The sequence below is a fragment of the Dermacentor albipictus genome, chromosome 1 (genome assembly GCF_038994185.2).
Source record: "Dermacentor albipictus isolate Rhodes 1998 colony chromosome 1, USDA_Dalb.pri_finalv2, whole genome shotgun sequence".
In the NCBI taxonomy this organism is placed as follows: domain Eukaryota; kingdom Metazoa; phylum Arthropoda; class Arachnida; order Ixodida; family Ixodidae; genus Dermacentor; species Dermacentor albipictus.
Genome location: NC_091821.1, coordinates 216,301,494 through 216,320,948, shown reverse-complemented (window position 1 = coordinate 216,320,948; position 19,455 = coordinate 216,301,494). Strand labels below are relative to the sequence as shown.

The window sequence follows — 19,455 nt, the reverse complement described above, 5'->3', positions numbered from 1 at the left end:
TGTTTATTAATGATGTTACACACACGTTCGGCTGCGACGGAGAGAACGACGCCAGTGGCGGCATGCCCGCAGTCCGCCGTTGTCGCTTGCGTTCGATGTCTCGAGTTTGCTCGGTGACGCGGTTAGCAGCATCCGCTCGCCATTGCCGCTTGCGATTCTTCGACTATGAATGGCTCATACCCCATTAACCAATGGCTCATACCCCCCCCAAACGCGGCCTCTCCATTACGATGACAGAAGAGAAGTGAGATCCTATACGCTGGAATGATGAGCGGCAACGGAGCCAGCTGTGGCAGAAAACGCCGACGATCGAGCCATTGCTGATGATGATAGTTTTCTGCGCACAGGCGCGGAGAGACGGATTTTCGTTTCGCCTAGCCAAATAATGCTTCGCTTCAAAAAAATATATGGTTGTTACAAGTATGTAAATGCAATAATGAACGCAAACACCTGTATTAGAAACGCACCTAAAACACGGCTAGTCGTGTTTAAAAAGAAAAAAAAAGATGAATGCGGTGAAAAAAAAAATGAAATGTACTGTAGTTAAGCTTATAGAGGAGGGTCCATGCTGTAATATGTGCCTTCAGGTATACAACTACTTTAATGCACCTCTTTGATTGACTTTAAAAGATCATATGCTATGCATTTTGCTGCCATTGAGAGTATTAATATGTCTTAAACTGTATGAGCCATGTATAAACAAATAATTTTAATAGCCTTCTTCGTCTGTCTAGCCAAAGTCGCCAAGCGTTGGGAAGAAGGAGACACCAACGAGACTTTTTAAAATGGGATAACACGGTGGATTTCACTTGCATGTACAAAGTATTTTCTCACCAACAGGCGCTGTAATGTTTCAATCCGGTGTGACCAGAGGGTGGCCGTAACAATATAATACATAAGACAGAGTGTCGGCGAAGTTATAACCAGCATCTACAAAATAACCCATCAGTGAAGTTTGAGCAGCGATGTTAGGAGCAAAGGCAAAGACCACAATGAAAAGCACCAAGGATTATGATCGCAATGAGCATCGACCCGCGTCAGCCATTCAAACGTATAAGCTGTCAACCATGGCATGTAACATCTCGACTCCAAGCGCGCAGGGCTTCTATCACTTTGGATATATTGTTTGAACCGGGCAACAAAGGCAAGATGTGTTATGTGCAGTTGTGTATTTAAGACAATGCTTACGCTAATACAGATAAACGTTTTTTCCCTTTTCTCTCTCTCTCTCTTTCTCTCGTTGTAGCCGTTCTTACGCGTGGTCCCTTTTGTGCTTTCTTTCACGCTCGTTGAAGCTAGCCTTCGAACATTTTGTGAAGGAGGGCCAAAACGTTACTCTGTACGTCGACGAGGGCTGCTGGACGTTCAACGCAAACACAGGCCTAACTTATGCGCGCTCGCCAAACTGACGATCGGGTGGGAAGCGGAGGCTAACCTCGCAGCGTTTTCGGAGAAGCCGGCGATCTAATTACGCGACAATCAGAGCTGCCCGGAGTACATTAAGTTTTCAGTCCGCGGAATGGGAAGGCTCCATTGAGCAGCACTGAAACGAAATTTATCTTTCTCAAGACGCACCAGCAGAAGCAGCGCACGACGTCGAGATGAAAGCGGCGAGCGTTTTCTGATGACTCTTTCGTTTTCGCTTTTTTTCCATCAGCGCGAAAAAAAATTTTTTTTTTCATCCCTGGGCGTACGTGAAATTACCGATGTAGAAGTAATACAACTGCGCCATAAGCTCTCTTGCTCCTGCTTCGGAAGAAATAAAAGCGATAGCAGTAAAACAAAGCAAAAAGGACGCGAAAAAAGGAGCGGGGGGAGAGGAGGGGGGCTAGTACACGAGAGGCAGGCTGGCTGAACGCTTGTCGTTATAATTTTATCTGTGTCGAGATTTTAATCGTGAATTATTCATCACCTGTTACCTGAACATAATCCGCTTGGCGTTGCAAACCGTGGCCGGGTTCCGCGAGCGTGTAGGCTGCGGCGCCGCACATGCTCGGAATGTTCGCTTCGTGAAGCGGCGCTTTTAAGGGAAAATGCGTTTGAGGCCGCGGCGGTGGTAGCGTTCGGAGATCGATTACGTTGATCACCAGAGGCGCGGTCCTTGACGATTCCGCCCACTTCTCTCTGACCTCGCTACGCGTCGGGCGTACGCGCGCACTTTATGGATGAATGCTCAGTCGTTATCATTTTTGACCACGGCCGCTGCTATATGCAGGCCGTCGTTACTGCGGAGGGCGGCCAAATGCCACACGGCTAAATGTAGCGGGAGGGGGGGGGCGACGACTCATTAGAGCAAAAAGGCTTTTCCTCTTGCTGGTCCCTCTTGTCTGGCCGGTGTCCCGCTGCGTACAGAGCCACTCAAGCGCGTTCAAGTTTTTAGAGTTTGAATATAAATTGGGATCACGTATCCGGGCATCGGTGGCGAATACAACAGAGTGGACGGCGACGTGGCCAGTGTTGCGCATCTCTGCGCGAGTCCACCCCCCCACCCCCCACCCCTCTGCCCACTCCCCTTACAGCTATTCGCTTTTGATCGCTCCGCTGCAAAGCCCGATGCTCGGACGGCGCGCGTGCGATGCTTTAGCAGCCATTAATGAATATTCAATGAGTTTTAGGACTGTAATAAAATTGAGCGCTGCCCTTTTTTCCGCGCGTTCAATTACAAGGGTGCCAACTCGGGCCGCAACACACGATTACCAAAATTGTTCCCTTCTACGTTCCCTTTTTTTTTCTTTTTCTTTTTGATGTCCGAGTAGGCCAATTAATTTGGCCCGCTCGCTGCGGTGTGCATGCGTTTTGCTTGCTACGGGACAAAGATTTAGCACCGTGGCCCCGCAGTAAGCCAGATTCCGGCCACGTTAGCGTGTAAAGCACGAAATGCAAGCTGCAAGCTGTTCAACTGCTTTGATTTTTTTTTTCATGTTGTTACTTCTCTTTTTAGATATTTCCTCCTAGCGCAGCTGTCCGATCTCATCTTACAATGCTTTCTAATCGCGCGATGCGTAATGACTTCAGTCATAATTCCAGAATACGTGTAATCAGCAATGTATCCTGCAGCTATTTGCGAGTGTTCTTGCCGAATTCTTTGCTAGGCTGGTTGGTGAACAGGCATGCGGGAAGTAGTGCGAAACATCGGAAGTAAGAAGAAAGGAGTAGCACTCTGTGCTGTAGCCCCTAGTATTTTTCGGAATTTTTGCGCTGCTTCTGTCATGGAGAATGGTCAGTTGTAGATAAAACAAACTATTTTTTCATTACTGGAACAAAAAGCGTTTGGCTACCGCTTTGCCAAGTTGGGCAAGTCTGTAAGGTATTCTTGTTTTCGTCGTTGTTCCTAAACGTTTCGCTGCCAAAAGGCTGTCGCGCGAGTATCCTAGTATCATGTGCGAGAGAGAGAGAGACAGAGAAATAAGGAAAGTCCGGAAGGTAGACCAGACGGACGTCCGGTTTGCTGCCCTCCACGTGAGAGGGGGAAATGACAGATTCAAAGGCAGGAGAAAGCGAAGAGAGAGAGAAAGAGAGAGAGATAGAGAGAGAGAAAGAGAGTTTACTCGAATCATAGTAGGCGATGGGTGTCTGCAAGCGAGTGTTCAGGTCCGTTGATTTTAGAAACGTAATGACAGCATGCTTAGCTTTCTGGGTTGATGATGGACGCGGCCAAGCACCCAGAATCTTTGTCTCCGCAAAGGGTCGACCGTCCAGTTGGCTGAGTGCTCTCCGATGAGGCTGACTTTGGGCGTCAAAGTGGGTGGAGCGGCAGAGTTCGAGGGTGTCCTCACTGTTACAGTGGTTGCGTATGGGAGAGTCAGCCATTCCATTGAGGAAGGAGTATGAGTTTACGAGAGCTACAGCCAAGTGTAACCGGCACAGTAGTGTAGTGTCACACTGGGAGAGGTTCGATGGCAATCGCAGTTGCAGTTCCAGATAAAGCATGCAGAAACGACGGTTGAAATACTCTGGGGTCTTCCAAAAAGCAAGCGTCAAGTCCCGAGCAATTAATGTTCCCTCGCTGCGTCCGTTCTTAATAGTGGTATGATAGCGGTATAGAATGCGCGAAGATCATTCGCGTGTCATGAAGCAAGATGGTCTAACAAAACTTTGTGATACCACCGCTGCGGTATTTACATGAATTTGCGATTGGAATGCTATAGTTTTGATGAAGTTCTTTTTTTGCGGGTTTCTGCAGAACTATTACGTCAACCTCTTGTATTCGCTTCGAATTTTTGACAAATTCGACTTCACCCTGCCATCTGCTAGCCGCCTGCTTAGCTCAGATGGTAGAGCGGCTGCCCGGGAAAGGCGGTGGTCCCAGGTTCATGTCCCGGACCAGGACGAATTTTTCTTCAACTGCGAGTCTTTTCTTTCGAGGAACCCGCATGGGTTTCCTTTGTAGAAATTGCTACTATTGGGTGGATGTCTCATTTTTCCTTAATTAATATAGCCGAAATGAAGATTTATCCGCCCGACTCCTAAACAGTTACATGAATCTCGTAAAATGTACTTTGCCTTCGGAAGTCAGGCAACATTTGAATGCATTAATTAATCATACGCGCTATCAGTATATTATATATTTTATGCATCAACGTATTATCCCCTAAAATAGCTTATCCCGTAATATAAAGAGGCTTGCAGCATCTCGGCGTTCTGGCAGCCTTGTAGTTACAGCCAAGCCTCATTAAAAATGGCGTCCCGCGGTCACTGCGTAATAAAGTAAGGAATCTGGCCACCACTGCTCGACCCAGGAACATGCATATTTTCTAAACCTATTTTTTTTTCTCCTTGCGCCATTTTCTAACCTAATTGATAAGGGAAGCAACCGTACGCAGAAAGCCATCTTCACTCGGCCACATAAAAGGAGCGCTTTCGTACGGTAAGGAACGGTTATCACGCATCTGACTTCGAGGGCACCCCTCATAAGTCTCACGCGAACTCCTTTAACGAGCAAAATAAAATTTTTAAAACAGTTATATTTTCCTTATATTGAACTTTTAATGTAGGCCACGGCGGGCCGCATTTCGATGGGGGCGAAATGCGAAAACACTCGTGTACTTAGATTTAAGTGCACGTTAAAGAACCCAGGTGGTCCAAATTTCCGGAGTCCCCCACTACGGCGTGCTTCATAATCAGATCGTGGTTTTGGCACTTGAAACCCATAATTTAATTTTAATTTCAACTTATAATGTAGAGGCACGGGGACACTTTCTCTCTGTTTTGTTTACGTGAAATAATCACCACAGACGACGGCAAATTATGACTTGTTCTGACAACACAGGCACGCCAGCGTTGGAATAGTTTCTTTTTTGTTTTTTGTCAAACGCCCCTTCTTCCGTAGTAAGGCATGTTGTTGGGCTGGTCAGGCCAGAGATTCAGCAAAAGTTCTTTTTTAAACTGCGCGAGGAAGACGGGACGTGAACCGAAGCATAGAGGCACACACAAAGCGCTTTGTATGTGCGTCTGTGTTTCGGTTCACGTCCTGTCTCGCTCGCGTAGTTCAAAATTTTGCTGAACCTTTCTCCCGTCAGATCGCACTCACGACTCGGTGCCTTCCAGCCACTTGCGACAGCCCGCACGCGCACCCGTGCGTCACGTGAGCAAGATGGTGCGTGCAGGGCTGTCGGACAGCAGGAAAGAGGCGGATGAAGGAATCTTCAGGGATGGCTTACAGTCAGGCAGCACCTGGCAAGCTTCCACTCACAGTGCCTCAGCAACGAAGCGTTAAGAATTGACGCAAGGCCACCTAAGGAAGGCTCCCTTACGGAGGTAAAGGAGGTTTCAGAACCTTGGGCCTCATTTTCTAGATTTTAGGGCCAATGCCGACAGCGTGCGCTTGAAATAGCCATGCACATACTGTCGCTGGTGGGGCGCACGGCAGGACACCCATTAGGTAATTCTGTGTCCTCTCCAACCACTAGTTTCAGAGAACTCCGGTAAAACTGCAAAGGCCGAGTACGGCAACAACTAAGCTTTACTACAAGACTAAATCAGTTCTAATATTAACAGTAGAGCACGGTTATATCCGCCGCATTATCGCCTCAACACTTGGATACGGTCTTAATGAAATTTTGAATTTGTCATGCCTCAGGGGCATTCTTGAACGAACAGTCAGATGTTTCATTACAGCAAAGTGCTAGACTATGCCCCTTTGAGTGATAACAATATTTTCATAATTTAGAAAATAGTACAAGATAAAAAAGTCTCGTGTTGAGGCACGAATCAACGTTTCCCGCCAAATTATGCAGAGCGTTCCTGATGTCATTAGGAAGACATATTTAAATAGGCTAAAACTGTACATTTATTCATTGCGAAAAACTCAGAAAATTCAGAAAGTTCTTATCAGGAAGTAGCCTGCACCCCTCTCCACTCTTGCATGAAACGCATGAAAAATTGCAAGAAAAGTTTACGAACCAACACAACCCCCAACATCGAGGTGAAAGCCATTGGACATCGTGGTTACAGCAAGCGCGGGACTGGAGGGGAGCTGCAACTGACGGGGAACGCATCAGAACACACCCGTCGCTTTTCGTCAGCGTGGCCACACCCACGCCTAATGACTCTGTGAGGATGCAGTCCGTATTTATTTCAAGATGCAGTAGATTGCCGGAGCAGAGATTCTAGCTGGTGCCACGCTTAAGCAATGTTAAACCTCGCACGATGAACCTATAAGCCAAGTTGGCTCAATATCTGTGCACTCCACTGGTGATAGCGAGGTGGGGAGTTCGATTCCTATTCGCGGTTGCCGCATTCCTATGTACAGGCTGCAGGAATCCGTAGTGTAAAAGCGCCCATGTAGGCCTACTTAAATTTAAATGCACATTGAAGGGCTTCAGGTAGCCCGAATAAATCGAGTGCCCTCACTGCTGCAGCGATACTTTAATGACGCATGTTGTGTTATGTGTTACATGTGTTAAGTGTAGTAAGTTAGGTGTGTGTCATTTTAATTATAGAGAGAAAGAGAGAGAAGGGAAGGAGGTTAACCAAACTGAGTCCAGTTTGTTACCCTACACGTGTGGACGGGAATGGGGAGTGAAAGAGAGAGAGAGAGAGAACTTAGGTGTAGGATATCTATAGTCGGGCACTCAAGTCTGTTGCCCTCAGGTAGTGAAAAAGCGCTCGAACTGCTTTCTGGGCTAATGAACTGTGAGGCCAGGCTCCCAAGATCTTCTCTTCCGTAAATGGCTCTCCAGTGGGCCTTAATTAGACTGGATGACATTTTAATTATAATTGCATTCTTCTACAGTAGCTTGCTAGTCGTGCCCTCAGGAAAACCAACAAGAACCGCCAGGCGTGCCACCAGACAAACCTCTACAGCTTTCATTAAAGAATGCCTCTCTCTCTCTTTCTTCCAGCACAAGTGTTCCTTTTTGAACATTCAGCCCCATCAAGCAATCAATAAAATTTCATAGACGGATGAAGCAATCTGCCAGCATGGTCCCGTCACTCTAGTTTCATGTGCATCATGCGTTATCTACGCCGCCATTTCGTACTCCTCCGCCGCGTTTGACCACCACGCTAAGATTATGTGCAGCTACTGCTGGCACGACTGTTGGTGACACCACACGGCGTAACGTTTGGCGGGGGTAACCTAATAAGCGAAATGGTAATTAAAGAAATATTAACAGTGCGCATGATATCTGCACGAACTTACGCTGGCGGAACGCACCCTTCTTTAGATAAAGATGGGCCTTTGCTCGCTAGTTTGCATCATCAAAGAGAAACGTCGCTTAAATCGGCCACCTGGACTCTACCATTCGCGATAACTTCCCGCAGTTTAATTGTTATTTTGCACATGCGGACTGCTTGTGCAAAATCGTGTAGCCTTATCGCGCGCTCTGCAATATATTACGCCATGTGAAAAAAGAAAAAAAAACGTGACGGTTGTGAAAGTGAAAAAAGTAGCGGTGAAAAAAAAAAGGAGCAATATTCTACTCATCCAGCGTTTTGACGGAAGTGCATGGCGCAAATGGCGCGTGGGACGCTTATCACATACCTCCTCATTTTGCGATGGTTCACGCCGTCTTTAATGTTAAAACTGCATGACCGAGTGGAACGCCGTATTGTGCCGCTAATGGGTTAGGCGCGGCAAAGGTGTCATGACGCAGCCCCAGGGTAACGTGCAGATAGTGTAGGCGCAAAATCAGCGCAATAAGGTGTGTAGGACGCATACTCTGCGCAGGCGTGTATCAACGCGTGGGCAGAAATTATCGTCGTTCATTCCCAGTCACCGTTTACGAGGTATTGCGGCTAACGAACACCATCGCTTAGTCGGAAGTCTCATTCGCAAGAGCAAGCATTACCAATACTCGCGTCATTTGCAATTTGGACCCATTTGCGCTCTGCCGTTTGGGCGCAGCAGCTGTGACGCACTGCGGTGATATTACGTCTGTGGGATCGGCTTCAGGCACGTGTAGGTATAATTCAAAAGAAAAACTCCGACGCGTACTTGTTCTCGCGAGATCGTGGAGGAAGGATCCGAAGTGCACTGTGTTTTCAGTGCAAGCTGGGAGAAACCAAGGCCGTCAACAGTTTTGCCTAGCCCAATTGTTGCTTAATAGTGTTAAATTCATGCATACATTGATAAGCAAGTTTCATTTTATCATCGCTCATGAAAAATAAAACTGAAGCAGGCATCCAACAATACGTTTGATCCTCTGAAAACGACAGGAACGCCTTCGTTATTTCTGTAAGGTGTGTAATCACGCACTCTGTCTTAGCAGGGTCGTGCGTTTGAATACGTTCTACTTCTCAGCAATGCCTCGCGGGAGATCTATTACACAGCAATCCCGGTAAGCCAAGCACGGAAGATGTGCAAACGCACTTGTTCTGGGAGATTATGAGTGAAGGAACCGGACCTATTCGCCTAGTCCGAGCTTGTCGTGCGTCCTTCGGGGAGACTAACTAAACGCATCTTACCTGCCCGTTTAAACAAAAGCTATTAGCGACATAACTTAAGTACGTTCAAGCAAGCTGCTTTTGTATTCCGCATAAATTTTGTGTATTTGATCTACCAAGAATCTGTAATGTTGTGTGCATGGCGAGGGCGAGACTGGTGAAACCTGAACATCTACCAAAGTCAGATTGTTTAACACCTCCTCTCCTTGTGTATTGAGGCATTATCTCGTGTAATCTCATCGCGTGGGGCACACTTCATTTTAATTCGTGAGTATACACGCTGCTTTTAAGATGAGGAGCTTGTGCTGGGAATCAGTATCTTCCCGCTGAACACTTGTAAAACCTGTATTTCTGTCTAATTAGCGCTTATTTACAGCCATACAATAAGATAAAAATGCAGTCAGCTATGTAATTATATTCGCAATTATAGTTAGGCGAAGAATGGATACAACAGCTAGGACAATCGGCTCGTGTTGGGCAAGCGTTGTTGAGCGACGAATATTGGTCTCCTGCATTGCGTGTGCATGTTTACAGTAACTCCCACGTTCTCTGACGCATATGTCAGAATGCTGAAGCGTGAAAGCTTAACGCATCATCCGTCTTGAACATCCTATTACCTTGCAGTACCGTTCTCTGGCAAAGCTTGCTTTGTTCTAACATTAAGGCCATTCGTTTTACTAAATCGAGGCACACGCGTGCACTTGTATACGTCCAAACATTTGCGACAAGATCGAGCAAGTTATTCCCAACAACACTTCTTCCTGTATTTGAGATTCGGCGCCTTTAATATTAAAAGTGGGTAGAAAACACTTTCCTCCAAGTACGAAGCGCCTTGCCAGAGCTCACAGTGTCTCAGCGTCGCCTCGAGACCCTTTGTGAAGGCAAGCATCGCAGCGTTTTGTCTCCATAGACTATAGCGTTTATCACGGAGGTCTCCCGGGAGACCCTGAAAAGGAGGCCTATCGGCGCTTTTAACACCGGCTCCTGCGGGCGGCTCTCGTTACCCGGGTTCAGCCGGTGAATTGCCCTTCCTCCCTTCAGCGAGCCACCTTCATCATTAAAGCAGGAGAGAAAGCCACAAAGCCGTCCTATTAGGCGCACGCGTCGTGAACGAGAGGTAGGCAGACCGCTTCAAGAGCTGAGAGGTCGCCCCTGAATGGCCCAGAAATAAGTCGAACTTTTTTTTTCGCCTTCCCCGCGTGTCTATGTGTGTTTTATTGGCGTGCTGCAATTTGAGGGCAATGACGCGGCAAGTGCACCGGGAACGGGCTCTGATTCCTTGCGGCAGCGGAGAACGCTTTGGGTCCACGGCTAGGGCCCCTTTTCTGCTCTGCGGTCGGCTGTAGGTAATCGGCTTACGAGCGCTATAGCGGAGAACGCTACCTTGTTGGAGCTCTTGAATTATCAACGTAAAAATCTGGCACACACGCCTGTCGCGCACCAACGATACCGTCCTCACTACTGGGTTTCTTTTATGCGTGCGTGCGTGCGTGTGTGTGTCTGTGTGTGTGTGTGTGTGTGCGCGCGTGTGCGTGTGCGTGTGCGCGCGGGTGTGTGTGTGTGCGTGTGTGTGTGTGTGTGTGTGTGTTTGTGTGTGTGTGTGCACATGCGCACATGCGCGCGCGTGTGTGTGTGTGTGTGGTCGTTTCTGTCTACGTGTCTGTGCGTCTGCTCTGAGCAACTCGCTGCCGTTCCTCTAGCTGTAGATGATAATAAGTGCTGTAGGGAATTATACATTTTTCAGTTTGTCTTCCTTTGCAAGGTTAAGTTAGATGATTTTGTTTTAGAATTGCGCCTCGCTTTATCTAAAGAAAGTTTCAAATTTTTCCTGCGATAAGATGAACCAACATTCGCAAAATTACATAGACATTCACCTTTCGATGAAATGAAGCACAGGGCAATAATTATTATCTCATTCGATTTGAAAGAGAACATTTGTGGTTATCACAAATCAGAAATTTGAGAATTATTTATCTCTCAGCCTACGTGTTTGAAATGATGTTTCGATCGAGCTACCTGAGAACGCGTACAAAGTACCATCATGCACAATTCATTTGCATTCTGCATTCCTGACATTTCTTATTACTTAAAACAAGTGTAGAAGAGTTTGAGATCCTAATGTTCTCATTCATTCTTGTGCTCTCTGAAGAGAATGCAGGTCTTCACTGCTTGTATAGCGGAGCTTTGTTCTAAATCTAAGTATTTCTTCAATACTAAGCGATTGGCGTAAACAATAAGACATATTTATGGAACGGTGGTGACATCGTCGTACATACCATACAAACGCTTGTGTTCCTGTGCATGATTATGAATAGGTTTACGCGTATAACAGAATCCAGGTATCTTAATTCCAAAGCTGGTTTGTCGTTACAGGCTGTACCAAAAACACATCATAATAATGTTATCTGTCAAGGACCAGCACAGGCACTAAAGCGAAATATGTAGATGTTGTGACGCATCAGTGATCGGTGCTGCCTGAAATACGGCTATGAAGATTTCCTCGCAAATACTGTATTTATTATGGTCCGGTTGAGATATATCAGGTTAACATACTGGCAGAAGCAAAAGCATAAAGTTTACTCCGGAGGTGAATGAACTGCTTCCCCAATACGATATAGACTCGTGTAAGGGCCGCACCCGTGTAAGGGCTGCACCCGTATAAGGGCCACACCCCTATTTTGACAGCCCAAAATTTGAAAAAAGAAAGATTTCAACGGAGAAGCAATCACGCACAGTACCCCTATGCAGCACGCGCGCATCGGCGAATTTTCGCTCTCTGCGTACTTTCGCATGCCACTACTAGATGGCAAGAGCTGTTTGTTGACCTCTGATGCAATGGTACATCCGGGGATCCTGGGTGCGCACTAGTCAAGGTTGCGCCGGCACCATTTTGCCCAAGAGGTTCGGTCCTATGTAGGGGCCACACCTCACCAAAATTGTCAAAAGAAGTGCCGCCATGACACGAGTCTATACGGTATATCCTGCAGACGCTGCACAGACCTTATACATATAAAAGATGTCCTTTGCAGTTTTGATGCTGAGTGTAAAAGTGTATTGTTATATGAAGCGCGTAATGGCTGCAGCCATGCGGCCGCTGCGGCTTCAGAGAGGGTGGCGATATAGTTCCCGCATCGGTCCCAGGTAGTAATTGCTGAATCAGCATTTCCTCTATGATTTTACTATGCGCCGTTGCCTCTTGTTAGGCTTATTCACATGCCACGTAATAAAATTTGAGTTAGACTCCATGTTAACGTCACATTTCGCGTCATTTTCCCTCACCATCTCAGACAATGTCACTGTCTTCAAACTACGTACACCTACCTGTATTCCTTCTGGGAGCAGTATATCTCACTATTGGCAGGGGCACGCCGTAGTTTGTCTGTGCAAACTTCCGCCCACGGGAGCACAGGCACAGATGTGTTCGGTCGATATACTCAAAAACGCATCCTCAATCCTGGCAATCGAGGCCGCGTTTCACTAGAGACCATGTGCAACAAGCATTTTGCTTCCAACAATTGAGTTTGCTATCGGTCTAAAAAGACTGTGAAACGGCCCCTATGGCAGGCAACAACAGCAAAAAATGCAGTTCATTGTCACGACTCGCAACTGAGAACATCCATTCGCGTTTTCGCGTGTTTCATGGACGCCCTCTCACGTAAACTCATTTGTCATGAGACTAAACCCCTACTGCGCGCTACAGCCATAGTCATAGTTGAGCACGCGGCATCCCCAGCACGCGCTACGTCGCGATATGTTAGATCCTCTTAGTGCGTATAGGTACCAAATGTCCAGGTGCCGTAATTTTAATTTCCTGGCTCTCTGAGTTTCTTCCGCAGTTATTGTGTACTGTATCGCAAACAACGCACGATATCACTTTTGAAATTTTTTTTTAGCTATTGTCGACGCATGAATTCTGGAACGGATAGGTGTGGCTTACACCTCTGTGTGAACCAAAACCAGGCACGTGCCAATTGGTGGCAGCGTGCGCAGGGCACGAAATATATTCTTTTTCGCTCTTTTCTTGTGCCGTGCACCATAACCTTTGACAGTCACATGTTCAATGAAAAACGCCAGCAGCAGTTCAGAGCGGTTAGCAACCTTTTATGCGGAAATTGCTTCCAGGCCAGCTGCGGATAAGTGGATATTTGATACCTTTCACTTTTGATGCAAACACCAGGTATTTTCTGACGTTATTAGCCATCACAAATAAATGTATATTTCTACGGTCTGCGGCAACTTGAAATTCGCTTTCGGCGTTACAATTATGCTACAGCTGACCTGAAATTTAACCCGAACACGCCAGACATGATCGGTAAGTAGCCAAGGCTCAGTATTACAGCGTACCTGTATAGTAATAAAAGTATATATAACGAAGAAACCGATCTTAAATAACCACTTACGAAAATGGCATTTTCCTTGTCTATTGCGCAACAATAAGAAACACAAGTCAAGGTCCATCAAAAATGCTGGACTTGTGCAACTTTTTACGGCTCCTTATAAGAACAAGAAGGTTAATTCCTTTTTCTTGTGTGAACACGAAAATAAAGAAACACACAATACAGCTCATTTCAATTTTCCACTTAACATTGTCTCTAGTTCTGTACGCGATTCAAAGCAGAACTCAGGAAAACAAGGCACAAACGGAGAAAGAAAACAGGAAGGCCTCGCGTAGAGGCTGCTTTCTCTACTTACACTCGGAAGCCCGCGGCTGCATTCTCGACTTTTAGTGCACCTTCTTTCGCTCAGTTCTTTCCTGAGTGAACGCCTGCCCGTTGGGCCACTAAGCTACTTTTTACTCAAGTGTTATCTGCATTATTAGGCCTCATGCATGACGATGTTGTGTTCCTATTCCTCTTATTCGTATTGCTCCGTATGCTTTGTTCTTTCATGCATACTTTTATGTTCATTTTTATGCTATATAAAGAAAGGTGCTTTCTTTACTACGCTGAGCGACTAAGTGATTACGGCTATGAAACTTCTCGGATAACTACTCGCCATGAGTTCACTATATCACTGCAGCGAATGCTATGGCTTAGATTTGTTTGAATTATGAGTATAATTTTGTCTTTCAGGACTTACTGCACATGAGCAGAGCCTCGATCCTGCAAATTACTTCCTGATTATAGTAGACTGCCGAAAGGTATGATACCTCTAAATGAAACTGAAAAGCGGCTTCTGACTTTCTGCTACCGCGACCATTACTTAGATTCTTATCGTCAAAAGCTGGCCCAAAGTGTATTCACTTTGTACGTCAGAGTACGCTGAAGAAGGTTTTTCACGTGACCTAGATTAAGACAATTGGAGTTAAGGAAGGAAGCAAGAACGCTCGTGTAACGGACATAGGGAAAAAAATGACGCTTAGAAGGTGTGCATCCATCTTGTGCAACATAATGTTTGGAATGGCTGCAGCCTTTTCAGGCACATTGCTTGGAGCGGATACGTAGCCCTGCCTGAGTAAGGCTTGAATGATTTAAAGGGAGATTAAAAAAGAAAGAAGTATAGCTATATTAGTACATTGCCCTTTTACGACACCTCAAGAAAGCGGCGCTCTTACTCTGAGAGGAGGCTTGTACATCAGAAAAGACGCAATAAAAAGAAAACATGGGGCAAAGTCGCCCTGAAGTTCTGAAGCTCCCGCACCTCCTCACCGTTACGTCATAGGTTTTGATAATGTCTACTAGGGCCTAGCTATATTTTATTGGTATTGATGTATGACAGTGTGTATTAAAACAGCAATAGACAGAACTTTGCAAGTTTCAAAAAGTTGTAGCAGTCATAACGCCCCAAACACGATAAATAATTTGCAGTCCGTTACTTCACATTGACGCACAGACCCGCTAAAATTTCGGCGCGAAAATTTTAAATATAGAACTTTTACTTTCATTTTCTCTTCTGGTATTGCCGCAAAAAGAACGAAAATAGCATTTTTGGAAGAATAATAAGTTAATGTAGTGTTTCTTTTAAGTGTCCCTTCAGTGTCTGATATTTCTCGTGAAACCAACCTCAATAGCTCGAACATAATTTCCATGAAGTACGACTGGCTACTGTCCACACAGGCCGCTCATTTTTGTGTAGTTTCAAGCGTCTCTTTGCCCGTACCACGCCATCTCAAACGTGTACACTATCATTGCTTCAACTATCGTTCCAGTCAACTCGCCTCGGTCTTGCATTCTCTTTCTTTCAGTTATACCTTGGATACATGACATTATGTCGCTCGCCTAGCTGACACGTTATCGCGACTACTGAATAACATTATGCGGTGGTAACGATAATGGTGGCCCTTCCGTCGACGGTGTTGCCACAGGACGGGCGTGTCTGAGAAGCTGGTCCGGTGACTGCTCCTCCTGAGCGTCTTTTTCCGTATCACAAAGATGTGTCACCGTGAATCCATCAATTCGGTCTCCCATCGACGGAGGCATGCCAGATACCTCCTTGCGCACAACCCGCGGTCCTTCCGGGAAAACGAACTGTTGCGCGGATCCGCGAGGAAACCGTCTTCTTTTCACGCAGAGGAAGCGCAGGCAGGGTTCCATATCACCCTCTCCGTTACACTCAGTGCAACACAAGGAAGTGCTGGAGTGCAGACCGATCCTATTTTTACTCTGTACTGCAGTGTGGCATTAAATGAGCTCAAACCTGTAACGTCCGAGCAAACAGCTAACAAAGTTGGGACAATTTGAACTGCAAGTTCCACATCAGGTTAAGTGTAACGCGAAGTAGCCTGCTACCGAACAGACGGGTGAGTTTCACTTCCTGACTTTGCAGCGTGCAACGCCACACAGTAGGGTGCCTTAAAGATAGTAGCTTTGTGGATAACAAATTCGCACTCAGATGTTTTGTGACTCCAACAGCTGTAATGTGACGTGGCATTCGTCAACTTGACATTTACTCTTCGGTAAACGTCATATTGATTCTTACTACTATAATATCACTTTTTTGCCGTGTATAACACGAATGTTTGTATTTTATCCGTCATTCACATATTTGTCAAACGAAAGAATCTCAAATTGAGTTTACACTTGTTTGTGTAATGTGAGCGTCCACATATTTATACCATTTGCTATCGCAACGTGAAATTTGTAACCACGTTACGTCAAATTTCCAACAAGCATCAACAACAAAAAAGGCTTTTGTATAGCCTTCTGAACACAGTTTGTTTCACTCTCTCTTTGAGCTTGTAAATTACGTTTGGCGACTCATGGATGCCTCCAGAGCAGTTTGTACTGCAAAGGTGATCCTCAGAATTTGTGCTCCCAAATGAATGCACCCGCGAGATTTTCTGGAGTGTTCAACTCTTTTTGTACGACCTTGTTTTCTTACTGACAGCTTGTGGCACGTTAATAACATGTTGCCATAATATTACAGACTACGTGAAAATACAATATTCACTCACTAAGGCGTCCTGCCTTTTGAGATTACGGTTAGTACTTCACGACAGCCGACAAGTACAAACTTCTAAGGCATCAGTGGACTCACTTGAGAAGTATTCAGTAACTACGTGCGTTATTAGTGTTCTAATAATATTCTTCAAGAACAAATAAGATCTATGCAATGTTATATTTGTAAAGCGTGCTTTGCCACTAATGTACCCTTCTAACGGCAAAGCCTACTTTTTCTGTGAGGACAAACAACCACGCGCGGGAAAGGATGCAAAAGGGTGCGAAATTATAGGAAGAAAATAAAAACAAGCAGGAAAGATCACCTGTTATATTCTGCCCTTACATTTCGCACTCCCGTACTGTCTGTTCATTATTATTTTTTTCGAATGATTTCGTGCCTTTTTGCACTAAAAGGAACTATGCGCAAGCTAGCCCGCCATCAAGTAGTAGTACGAGAAATGATAGTTGAGCATCCTTTGTTAAAGGTTTTCTTTACTACAAGAGGTGTCTTAATAAACGAGGGGTTCAACGACACGAAGAATTACAAAGAAGGACAGGACCGCTGCTGGTCCCGTCGTTGTGTGTCATTCTTCCTGCTTTCCTTTCGTTGGGGCCCTGAACATTTCGTTCACTATAAGCCAATTAGACTGTTCGTATGATATCGTAAGCTACAAAGCTACGATACTTATTATTTGTGATTCAAGAAAGCTACCGAGACATGCCGCTGCATTTCTTTTATTGTTCCATCTCAGCGGTCACTACATAAAAGAGAATTCTCGTGACAAAAGCTTACCCGCTGCTGATTAGAAGCTGTAAGCGTTCAAAATTGTCCAAACGGATCTTCCTGAGCTAGCTGGCTTGCCACCTAAACAGAAAGTTACGCTAAAAACAAATTGTTTTGCCTTAACCTAACCCAGGCGTAGCGTGTTGCGTAACTCATTCTAATTTTTTCTACATAGCCTCAAATGGCCCACTCTTTATAACGTATAATACACATTACTGAGGTGCCCCGCCTTTTTGGAACAAAAGTTTTTTAGCAGTCTTGCTCACAATCACAACAACCTCTTAGGTTTGCAATCCTAGACTTTACTTTATAGCTTATCGCAAGTGGTTCGCAGTAGCAGCTGATTATTTCTGTCTAGCTCGCAAAGAAAAGTACTTCGTCTCTCATGATGGCTAAACAGCTCAAACGAAACACTTACAAAGGGTGAAAGGGGCAGAACGAGGTGACGTCATTGTTGCAACTTTTCAACAGTCAGTACTACAATATGGCTTAACTAGATCGTATAAAAAAACTTCACCTGTGATGATCGGATAATATCTTAAAGTCAACGAGTGGACACTTTAGTAATTAATGCGAATTGGTGCAAATTAAAGTTGGTATTTGCATTTCCCTGATCACCTAAGCGTGTGAACTTGGAGTGATTTATCAACGCTTGTTGGGTCTTGTGGCTACAGCGCGTTTACTAGCAAATTACGCAACAATGCAAATCCTTTTTGATGCCGTTTTATTCCCGACCCGAAGTTACTTTTGCCTTGATTCGCAATGGAAGACACATTCTGGAAATGGATACACAATATTTTTAAGGGTTCAACACAAGGAATAATTTCATTTTATTGCAAAGAAACAAAGTGGTGTGACATGTGAAATAGTTTCACAATTAGGCATATATTGCTCGCATGCCTCCACGAGTGCTCGGAATATGCGAAAGTTCTAGCCAGAAATAAAGACCGCTGTATTCACAGAACAATGGACTGTCCCAGTTACAGCCCCTATACTAAAGCTGACGGAAGTGAATTCTCGAGTATGTCAGTTGCAGCTCGACAAATTATTACGCATGTGCAAGAGAAACAAAGAGGCTACGACAAGTTCAGGCTGCAGTTGGTAACCGTAAAAGGCTCCCTCGTGGCATGCTGTGATTGTCAGTACTCGTCTTCAACGTGTAGGCATCTCCGTTGCATTTAACATGCAGTTAAACGTTATTTTGACATTATTGCGTGGTCGCTTAACTACTCGCGGCTCTTTTGACAGTTTTGCTATGAGAACGCGATTGACAGTCTCACCTATCGCACACGCACGCATCCGCTGCAATTCTAGCATGGCACACGTCACTCTGGCGTTCGTATACCCGCGTTTAGAGAGCAGCCACAAGGCTGGCAGTTTTTTCGGGAGGAGTCGGTGACACCGAGCCGGCCGGCGGCACTCTCGCGCGCATCGTGCTGCTCCCGACGCTGGCCGACCACGCGTTCTGACATCTGCCGTGGTGGGCTCCCCGCGAAATCTCACACAACGTCGTCGGCACGCGTTGGCATCGGGCCCCTTCAGCGTCAAGGGTGACGGCCGTCAGCACCCTTGAGGCGGAAGCGTCCCACGGGGGCGGCGCGTGGCGGCGTGCGTGCGTATGGCGCGTGGCCGGCGTGACACGCGGTCCACTCACCGGCAGTGGGGCTGGTGCGCCCGAAAGCGGCCGAGGTGACGATTGCGGGCCGCTCGTCGGCGGCCTGGTCGCCGAAGAGGGGAGCGCAGGGCGCCGTCTCGGCCTCGCTGGGGCTGAGGGGCTCGCGGTACGGCCAGCGTCCCGACGAGGCCGGCCCCGCGGGGTGCTTGGTGGCCGCCTTCTTGACGAGGTAGCAGCGCGGCATGGTGCCGGCCCCGGGGCGGCGCGCGGCCTGGCTCAGCTGCGGGTCCTGTGCATGCCGCGGGCCGAGCAGCGTCCGCCAGCGCTGCCGCTCCGCTCGCGTCTGGGGGGGTTGCCGTGGGCCTCCGTCGGAGTGTGTGGAAAACGGGGAAAAAAACGACCAAACAAACGGTGCGCTCGGTTTTGTCAAACTGGAAAACCTGAGTTTACACCTCGGGCTTTGTTTTATAGCGGGCCCTCGCCGCCACCTCCTCCGCCGGCCAACCTCCTCTCCACCAACGTCGCGCGGGCGCATGCGCAGAGCACCCTTCGGCCTTCCCCAGGCCTTTCCTTCCCGCGCGAGGCGCCGCCCTCTCCCGACAACATCCCTATGGGGGAGGAGGCCTTCTCGGGAGAAGATGGAAGCGCACGGCCACCCTTCCCGCGCGCAGTGTCCGCGCGGCTGTCTTCGCGGTGGCGAGAGGGTGCCACTGCCGCGCTCGCCGCGGCACAGTTGCGCTGCCGGCAACCGCGCCAGTGCCGCCGTGTTTCTTTTTGCTTGAACCAAAACA

At 46.8% G+C, this 19,455-nt stretch overlaps 1 protein-coding gene across 1 annotated transcript in view; it reads right to left on the bottom strand.

Moving 5' to 3' along the window:
* LOC139056379 (transcriptional repressor scratch 2-like) overlaps nucleotides 1-18,917 on the bottom strand; it is a 34,773-nt gene extending 15,856 nt beyond the window's left edge. Inside the window, exon 1 of the mRNA XM_070534572.1 lies at nucleotides 18,704-18,917. Within this exon, the coding sequence (XP_070390673.1) occupies nucleotides 18,704-18,908 (205 nt within the window). The 5' untranslated portion in view covers nucleotides 18,909-18,917. The remainder of the gene's footprint in view (nucleotides 1-18,703) is intronic.
* Nucleotides 18,918-19,455: the final 538 nt, after the last annotated feature.